The sequence below is a fragment of the Procambarus clarkii genome, chromosome 52 (assembly GCF_040958095.1).
Source record: "Procambarus clarkii isolate CNS0578487 chromosome 52, FALCON_Pclarkii_2.0, whole genome shotgun sequence".
NCBI lineage: Eukaryota > Metazoa > Arthropoda > Malacostraca > Decapoda > Cambaridae > Procambarus > Procambarus clarkii.
The window spans coordinates 6567694-6578155 of NC_091201.1; the positions used below are offsets into that span (position 1 = coordinate 6567694).

At 44.1% G+C, this 10462-nt stretch overlaps 1 protein-coding gene across 1 annotated transcript; it reads left to right on the forward strand.

Moving 5' to 3' along the window:
* The first annotated feature begins 2394 nt into the window (after window positions 1–2394).
* Window positions 2395–3580, forward strand: LOC138352059 (uncharacterized). Its single transcript, XM_069304238.1, has 2 exons — window positions 2395–3066; window positions 3530–3580. Exons 1-2 carry the CDS (start codon window positions 2395–2397, stop codon window positions 3578–3580), a joined length of 723 nt encoding a protein of 240 aa, XP_069160339.1.
* The last annotated feature ends 6882 nt before the right edge of the window (window positions 3581–10462 follow it).

Here is a 10462-nt window from a genome sequence, read left to right on the forward strand (position 1 = left end):
TTATGGGCTTGTGCTCCCTCTGCCTCTCTTGGATTTTATATGCTTCTTGTAGCTTTAGCCCAATCGTTTCTGTTGCTCTGCAGACCCTTCCTTGTCGTCCTTGGGGTAGAAAGGAGCGACTGAGATGTTCTGCATTTTTTTTCCTTCGCCTGCGAGGGGACGCAGTTCCACTTTGCAGCGTTTACTCTTTTGTTTAATGGTATGTGTCATGTACAGTGGTATGTGTTGTGTACAGTGGTATGTTGTGTGTACAGTGGTATGTGTCGTGTACAGTGGTATGTGTCGTGTACAGTGGTATGTGTCGTGTACAGTGGTATGTTGTGTGTACAGTGGTATGTGTCGTGTACAGTGGTATGTGTCGTGTACAGTGGTATGTGTCATGTACAGTGGTATGTGTCATGTACAGTGGTATGTGTCATGTACAGTGGTATGTGTCGTCTACAGTGGTATGTGTCGTGTACAGTGGTATGTGTAGTGTGCAGTGGTATGTGTCGTGTACAGTGGTATGTGTCGTCTACAGTGGTATGTGTCGTGTACAGTGGTATGTGTCGTGTACAGTGGTATGTGTCGTGTACAGTGGTATGTGTCACGTACAGTGGTATGTGTCGTGTACAGTGGTATGTGTCGTGTACAGTGGTATGTGTCGTCTACAGTGGTATGTGTCATGTACAGTGGTATGTGTCGTGTACAGTGGTATGTGTCGTGTACAGTGGTATGTGTCGTGTACAGTGGTATGTGTCGTGTACAGTGGTATGTGTCGTCTACAGTTGTATGTGTCGTGTACAGTGGTATGTGTCGTGTACAGTGGTATGTGTCACGTACAGTGGTATGTGTCGTGTACAGTGGTATGTGTCGTGTACAGTGGTATGTGTCGTGTACAGTGGTATGTGTCGTCTACAGTGGTATGTGTCGTCTACAGTGGTATGTGTCGCCTACAGTGGTATGTGTCGTGTACAGTGATATGTGTCGTGTACAGTGGTATGTGTCGTGTACAGTGGTATGTGTCGCCTACAGTGATATGTGTCGTGTACAGTGGTATGTGTCGTGTACAGTGGTATGTGTCGTCTACAGTGGTATGTGTCGTCTACAGTGGTATGTGTCGCCTACAGTGGTATGTGTCGTGTACAGTGATATGTGTCGTGTACAGTGGTATGTGGCGTCTACAGTGGTATGTGTCATGTACAGTGGTATGTGTCATGTACAGTGGTATGTGTCGTCTACAGTGGTATGTGGCGTCTACAGTGGTGTCATCTACAGTGGTATGTGTCATGTACAGTGGTATGTGTCGTCTACAGTGGTATGTGTCGTCTACAGTGGTATGTGTCGTCTACAGTGGTATGTAGCGTCTACAGTGGTATGTGTCATCTACAGTGATATGTGTCATCTACAGTGATATGTGTCATCTACAGTGATAAATGTCATCTACAGTGATATGTGTCATCTACAGTGATATGTGTCATCTACAGTGATATGTGTCATCTACAGTGATATGTGTCATCCACAGTGATATGTGTCATCTACAGTGATATGTGTCATCTACAGTGGTATGTGTCATCTACAGTGATAAATGTCATCTACAGTGATATGTGTCATCTACAGTGATATGTGTCATCTACAGTGATATGTGTCATCTACAGTGATATGTGTCATCTACAGTGATATGTGTCATCTACAGTGGTATGTGTCATCTACAGTGATAAATGTCATCTACAGTGATATGTGTCATCTACAGTGATATGTGTCATCTACAGTGATATGTGTCATCTACAGTGATAAATGTCATCTACAGTGATATGTGTCATCTACAGTGATATGTGTCATCTACAGTGATATGTGTCGTTTACAGTGGTACGTGACAGGGGGACAGGGCATGTGGGGTACAGGGGATGGAGAAAGGAAGGAGCGACGGGTACAGGTTAGGGAGGGGAAGGAAAAATTGCGCCACAACCTCACTTGTGTCCTCTTAAGAATAACGTCGCTTCTGGCCGTGTGCCCGTGTGCCCGTGTGGCCGAAAGTGGACGTAATTTGAAAATGGCAAAAAAATGAAAATAAATTTGGGAATTTTTTTTCAACAACAGTAAGTTAAGGGTCCTCTGATTGGTTATGTAGGCAGGAAATTCTCATAAAGTTTCAAATTTTTATGAAAAATGTTAATTGAAAGTTTCCTCTTCTAACCTTTTCGAGTAGGCCGGACGACTCAATCAGGAAACGGGACAGTACGTCACTTTTGTGAGTCGATTTCATTTCAAATTATGTCCATTTTTGGCTATAGCGCGCATACGAGCGAAAGGCGACGTTATTTTTAAGAGGACGGGTTTCTAATACAGCTTCAGTAACTCTCACAACATCTGGATGTCTGAACACATCTAAGCTCTATAATAACAATATAAGGCATGTACGTGTCCGAACAAATAACTAGCATGTACGAGTCCGAACAAATAACTAGCATGTACGTGTCCGAACAAATAACTAGCATGTACGAGTCCGAACAAATAACTAGCATGTACGTGTCCGAACAAATAACTAGCATGTACGTGTCCGAACAAATAACTAGCATGTACGTGTCTGAACAAATAACTAGCATGTACGTGTCCGAACAAATAACTAGCATGTACGTGTCCGAACAAATAACTAGCATGTACGTGTCCGAACAAATAACTAGCATGTACGAGTCCGAACAAATAACTAGCATGTACGTGTCCGAACAAATAACTAGCATGTACGTGTCCGAACAAATAACTAGCATGTACGAGTCCGAACAAATAACTAGCATGTACGTGTCCGAACAAATAACTAGCATGTACGTGTCCGAACAAATAACTAGCATGTACGAGTCCGAACAAATAACTAGCGTGTACGTGTCCGAACAAATAACTAGCATGTACGTGTCCGAACAAATAACTAGCATGTACGAGTCCGAACAAATAACTAGCATGTACGTGTCCGAACAAATAACTAGCATGTACGTGTCCGAACAAATAACTAGCATGTACGTGTCCGAACAAATAACTAGCATGTACGTGTCCGAACAAATAACTAGCATGTACGTGTGCGAACAAAAACAGGTAAAGAACTCAGACAATGGTAGTGGGAGATACCCCCATAGTCCTCAGACAGGGGGGGTATCTCTTATCATGTTATCTTTTACCATGTCGTAGTGTAAGAGAGAGAGACCCTTGTGTGTGAGAAATAGCAGTGCTATTGAGAGAGACCCCTTGTATAGGGAGAAATAGCAGTGTATTATGTGAGAGAGAGATCCTTGTGGAGGGAGAAATAGCAGTGCTATTGAGAGAGACCCTTGTATAGGGAGAAATAGCAGTGCTATTGAGAGAGACCCTTGTATAGGGAGAAATAGCAGTGTATTACGTGAGAGAGAGATCCTTGTGGAGAGAGAAATAGCAGTGCTATTGAGAGAGACCCTTGTATAGGGAGAAATAGCAGTGTATTATGTGAGAGAGAGATCCTTGTGTAGGGAGAAATAGCAGAGCTAAATGTTGAAAAACAGTCTGGAACTCTGACCCCTTTCAGATGCACAGTGCATCATCATCATCATCTCAACAGGAAAATGTAATCTCCTAAAAAAAAAAAAACACTGTAATCAAAAGGGATAAAATGGTTAAGAAAAAGCAGATTCAATGCAAGAAAATATAGAGAAACAACAGTGTTAAATGTTAAAAAACAGCCTGGAACATTATAAGACATATAAATGAAGTATTGGGAAATGTGTATGACATGTATAGGGAGGAGACATTATTGGAACCAGACAGGCAGGGACATGTGCAAGTCCCTATCAATCACTTGGGAGAGAGAGGCAGTGAGAACCACACCAGTGTTGTGGATGGTCTCCAACAAATACGATAAGTGCAGTATTATAGACGTTTATAGCGGTGCTTCCCCTTTTCTTTATGAGTTAGAGATAGGAATTTGTGAAAATAAGGATTTTTGGAACCTTGTGTGTAGGGAGAGTGGTGTGTTGTTAATTCAGGTGTATGTGCTCAGCTGTGTGTCACATGGGGGGATTATCCACATATATTTTGTATATTCATTTGTAAACCCAGGCCCTTTGTAGTGACCTATGAGGAGTGGAATAGAGTAATGACCTTAAGTCCCAGGTTGAAGAGGGAGAAGGACCACCCCCCTTTTTGTCTGTATCAATCCTGTGGTGAATCCAAGTAAACACCCCCCCCCCCACCTGTTCTAAGAAGCGTGAGGAAATCTGATATTTGTGAAATAAATTCCTTCTTGTAAATTATTACTATATAGACCCCTGCACTTCCATTATTTATAAGAAAGTAAGAGCGGGTGTTGTTAGCGATACTTTAGGGTACAGCTTTCAATCTCGTACCTTACAGTAGCTCAGTCGATTAAGGCAGCGTCTGGAATCCTCTCGGACGAAGGTTCGAACCCTCGTCACGGCTCTTGTGGATTTGTTCATTTGATGCATCACGCTATTGTGATTTCTGTGTGTAAGTCTGAGGACTGTTTGTTTTGGCCACGTCTTCGCTAGGGGGTTCTCCTTTTAAGACTAAAGTCGGGTTCGTAGGGAGCTCATCTTTGGAGAATATGTTTATCAGGGGTGAATAAAGTAAATGACAGTCTCAGACTTCAGTTCTAGGACCCGCCTCTCGACGTTTACAGTTGTAACTTTGTTATTATCAGTTAAGCTTTCATGAGATTTAAAACGTGTTTATTTTAGACGATTTAACAACAAATTAGTTAGTTACAGAGTTTCAGCTCCTGTCCTCCACCTTAGTTTGCTTATATAACTTCGTTACTTTTATCCGGATTTTTGCGAGATTTAAAACAGACGTATTTTAGGCGTAGTAAAGAGAAAAGATATTTATGTAGTATTTCAGCTCTTGTCCTCTGCCTCAGTTTGGTCCTGTATCTACGTTACTATTCGCCATACTTTCTCATGAATTATATTATAGTCTTTTCATAAGTAGTAAAATGGACGAAAGTAGTTCTAGAGCTCTAGCTCTTGTCCTCCACCCCAGTTCTTTCTTGTAACTTCGTTACTATTAGCTCAATTTTCACAAAATTTAAAATATAGATATTTCAGACATAGTAGGAACAAAACACATTGTTGTCAGGTTTCAGCTCCTGTCCACCACCTTAGTTTACTCCTGTGGAGAACAAGAGCTATACTCATACCAGCTATCAATTTTGCTCCTACTATGTCTGAAATAACTATCTTCTAAATTTCATGAAAATTGGGGTAATAGTAATGAATTTATTAGAGAAAACTAAGGCAGTCATTAGATGACAGAAGACTTAGGGTAGACATGACCCCCACACACAAAATTCTCAGAGGAATTAACCGGGTAGATAAGGGAAGATTATTTAGCTCAGGTGATAAAGGCACAAGAGAGCACAGGTGGAAGACACAGACACAGGTGGAAACTTAATGCCCTAATGAGCCTCAGATATATTAGAAAGAACTTTTTCAATGTACACACACACTAGCTAGTAGGTGAGTACACACACACACACACGCACACACGCACGCACGCACGCACGCACGCACGCACGCACGCACGCACGCACGCACGCACACACACACACTACGGGGGCCTCGTAGCCTGGTGGATAGCGCGCAGGACTCGTAATTCTGTGGCGCGGGTTCGATTCCCGCACGAGACAGAAACAAATGGGCAAAGTTTCTTTCACCCTAAGTGCCCCTGTTACCTAGCAGTAAATAGGTACCTGGAAGTTAGTCAGCTGTCACGGGCTGCTTCCTGGGGTGTGTGTGTGTGTGGTGTGGGGGAAAAAAAAAGTAGTTAGTAAACAGTTGATTGACAGTTGAGAGGCGGGCCGAAAGAGCAAAGCTCAACCCCCGTAAAAACACAACTAGTAAACACAACTAGTAAACACACACACACACACACACACACACACACACACACACACACACACACACACACACACACACACACACACACACACACACACACACACACACACACACACACACACACACACACACACACACACACACACACACACACACACACACACACACACACACACACACACACACACACACACACACACACACATACGAGGCGGGACCAAAGAGCCAGAGCTCAACCCCCGCCAGCACAATTAGGTGAGTACACAAACACACGCATGGAGGACCAGAAACATGGAGAGCTAAGCTACTGGACGTGGCAACAAGAAACTTTCTAAGCCAGCACATCAAGGAACCAACAAGAATGAGAGGAGAAGATGAACCAGCAATGCTTGATTTGATATTTACCCTAAATGAGTGGGATATAAGGGAAGTTAAGATGGAAGCGCCCTTGGGAATGAGTGACCACAGTGTATTGAACTTTGAGTACCTGGTAGAGCTAGGAATTATCTCCCCCCAAAAAGAACTAGGAATCAAAAGGCTGGCATACCGAAAGGGAAATTATGAAGAGATAAGAAGTTTCCTAAGGGAAATACCTTGGGACACAGACCTCAGAGATAAGTCTGTACAAGATATGATGGACTATGTTACCTAAAAGTGTCAGGAGGCAGTAAACAGGTTCATCCCGGCCCAAAGGGAAAAATCCGAGAAGCAACAGAAGAATCCATGGTATAATAGGGCATGTATGGAAGCGAAGAAACTGAACAAAAGGGCGTGGGGGAACTTCCGGAATAACAGAACACCAGAAAGCAGAGAGAGATACCAGAGAACCAGGAATGAGTATGTTAGTGTGAGAAGAGAAGCAGAGAAAAGTTATGACAATGATATAGCAAACAAAGCCAAGACCGAACCAAAGCTACTCCACAGTCACATCAGAAGGAAAACAACAGTGAAAGAACAGGTATTGAAACTTAGAACAGGCGAGGACAGGTATACAGAGAATGACCAAGAGGTGTGTGCAGAACTCAACAAGAGGTTCCAGGAGGTCTTCACAATAGAACAAGGTGAGGTCACTGTGCTAGGAGAAAGGGAGGTAAACCAGGCGGCCTTGGAAGGGTTCGAAATTACGAGAGAGGAGGTCAAGAGACACCTGCTGGATCTGGATGTTAGAAAGGCTGTTGGTCCAGACGGGTTCTCGCCATGGGTACTGAAAGAGTGTGCAGAGGCACTTTGCTTGCCACACTCCAAAGTGTATAGTAGGTCACTGGAGACGGGAGACCAACCAGAATTATGGAAGACAGCGAGTGTGGTCCCAATATACAAAAAGGGCGACAGGCAAGAGGCACTGAACTACAGGCCAGTGTCCTTGACTTGTATACCATGCAAGGTGATGGAGAAGATCGTGAGAAAAAACCTGGTAACACATCTGGAGAGAAGGGACTTCGTGACAAATCGCCAACATAGGTTCAGGAAGGGTAAATCTTGCCTGACTGGCTTAATAGAATTCTACGACCAGGTGACAAAGATTAAGCTAGAAAGAGAAGGCTGGGCGGACTGCATTTTCTTGGATTGTCGGAAAGCCTTTGACACAGTACCGCATAAGAGGCTGGTACATAAGCTGGAGAGACAGGCAGGTGTAGCTGGTAAGGTGCTCCAGTGGATAAGGGAGTATCTAAGCAATAGGAAGCAGAGAGTTACAGTGAGGGGTGAGACCTCCGATTGGCGTGAAGTCACCAGTGGAGTCCCACAGAGCTCTGTATTTGGTCCTATCTTGTTTCTGATATATGTAAATGATCTCGCGGAGGGTATAGATTCATTTCTCTCAATGTTTTGCGGACGATGCCAAAATTATGAGAAGGATTGAGACAGAGGAGGACTGCTTGAGGCTTCAAGAAGACCTAGACAAGCTGAAGGAATGGTGAAACAAATGGTTGTTAGAGTTTAACTCAAGCAAATGTAATGTAATGAAGATAGGTGTTGGGAGCAGGAGGCCAGATACAAGGTACCCTCTTGGAGGGAAAATACTTAAAAAGTCAGAGAAAAAAAAGATTTGGGGGTTGATATCACGCCAGACCTGTCTCCTGCAGCCCATATCAAGAGGATAACATCAGCGGCATATGCCAGACTGGCCAACATAAGAACGGCATTCAGAAACTTGTGCAAGGAATCATTCAGAACTTTGTTTACCACATATGTTAGGCCAATCCTGGAGTATGCGGCTCCAGCATGGAGTCCATATCTAGTCAAGGATAAGACCAAACTGGAAAAGGTTCAAAGGTTTGCCACCAGACTAGTACCCGAGCTGAGAGGTATGAGCTACGAGGAGAGACTACGGAATTAAACCTCATTTCGCTGGAAGACAGAAGAGTTACGGGGACATGATCACCACATTCAAGATTCTGAAGGGAATTGATAGGGTAGATAAAGACAGTCTATTTAACACAGGGGACACACGCACTAGGGGAAACAGGTGGAAACTGAGTGCCCAAATGAGCCACAGAGATATTAGAAAGAACTTTTATATGTCAGAGTGGTTGACAAATGGAATGCATTAGGAAGTGATGTGGTGGAGGCTGACTCCATATACAGTTTCAAGTGTAGATATGATAGAGCCCAGTAGGCTCAGGAATCTGTACACCTGTTGATTGACGGTTGAGAGGCGGGTTCAAAGAGCCAGAACTCAACCCCCGCAAACACAACTAGGTGAGCACACACACACACACACACACACACACACACACACACACACACACACACACACACAAGTGCAAGGACGCAGCAAACAAGTTTGTCCCAGTCCAAAAGGAAAACAGAGAAATGAAGATGAGAAACCCATGGTTTAATCAAAGATGTAGGCTAGCTAAGCAGCAAAGTAAAAGGGCATGGAGAAACTATAGGAATAACAGGACACTGGAGAGCAGAGAAAGATACCAGAATGCCAGGAATGAATATGTCAGGATGAGAAGAGAGGCAGAAAGACAATACGAAAATGACATCGCAAGCAAGTCAAAGACTCAGCCTAAATTGTTGCATAGCCACATTAGGAGAAAAACAACAGTAAAGGAACAGGTTATGAGATTAAGGATAGGGGCGGAAGGATTCACTACAAATGACAAGGAAGTGTGTGAGGAATTGAATAAGAAATTCCAGGAGGTCTTCACCTTAGAACAAGGAGAAATTCCAGAGGTAAGTGAGGGAATAGCTAACCAGGAACCACTGGAAGAGTTTGAGATTACCAGTGGGGAAGTAAGGAAGTGTTTACTAGAGTTGGACGTGACGAAGGCTATAGGCCCAGATGGAATCTCCCCTTGGGTTCTAAAGGAAGGAGCAAGAGAACTGAGCCTACCACTCTCCATAGTGTATAACAAATCACTGGCAACAGGGGAACTGCCAGATACTTGGAAAGCAGCTAACGTAGTCCCGATATACAAGAAAGGGGATAGACAGGAGGCACTGAACTACAGGCCAGTGTCCCTAACCTGCATACCATGCAAGCTGATGGAGAAGATTGTGCGAAAAAAACTAGTGGAGCATCTGGAGCGAAGGAACTTTGTAACACAGCATCAACATGGGTTCAGGGATGGCAGGTCCTGCCTCACAGGGTTACTTGAATTCTACGACCAGGCAACAAAAATAAGGCAAGAAAGAGAAGGGTGGGCAGACTGCATATTTTTGGATTGTCAGAAAGCCTTTGATACAGTGCCACACAAGAGGCTAGTGCGAAAGTTGGAGATGCAGGCTGGAGTGAGAGGGAAGGTACTCCGGTGGATAGAGGAATACCTAAGCAACAGGAGACAACGAGTCTGTGTGAGGGGTGAGGTCTCAGATTGGCGAGACGTCACAAGTGGAGTCCCGCAGGGGTCAGTCCTTGGACCTATACTGTTTCTGGTATATGTAAATGATCTCCCAGAGGGTATAGATTCGTTCCTCTCAATGTTTGCCGACGATGCAAAAATTATGAGGAGGATTGAAACAGAGGATGATAGTAGGAGGCTACAAGATGACCTGGATAGACTGAGTGAATGGTCCAACAAATGGCTGTTGAAGTTCAACCCGAGTAAATGCAAAGTAATGAAACTAGGCAGTGGAAACAGGAGGCCAGGCACAGGATACAGAATAGGAGATGAAGTACTTAATGAAACAGACAGAGAGAAAGATCTAGGAGTTGATATCACACCAAACCTGTCTCCTGAAGCCCACATAAAGAGAATAACGTCTGCGGCATATGCGAGGCTGGCTAACATCAGAACGGCGTTCAGGAACCTGTGTAAGGAATCATTCAGAATCTTGTACACCACATATGTAAGACCAATCCTGGAGTATGCGGCCCCAGCATGGAGCCCGTACCTTGTCAAGCACAAGACGAAGCTGGAAAAAGTCCAAAGGTATGCTACTAGACTAGTCCCAGAACTAAGAGGCATGAGTTATGAGGAAAGGCTGCGGGAAATGCACCTCACGACACTGGAAGACAGAAGAGTAAGGGGGGACATGATCACAACCTACAAAATCCTCAGGGGAATCGACCGGGTAAACAAGGACGAACTTTTCAACACTGGTGGGACGCGAACAAGGGGACACAGGTGGAAGCTGAGTACCCAAATGAGCCACAG

Bases quoted from the DNA above. Each gene is read 5' to 3' on its own strand.
- LOC138352059 (XM_069304238.1), top strand. From the start codon at position 2,395: ATGTACGTGTCCGAACAAATAACTAGCATGTACGAGTCCGAACAAATA. The intron at 3,067-3,529 runs GTAAAGAACTCA...GACCCCTTTCAG, and splicing joins ACGTGTGCGAACAAAAACAG to ATGCACAGTGCATCATCATC.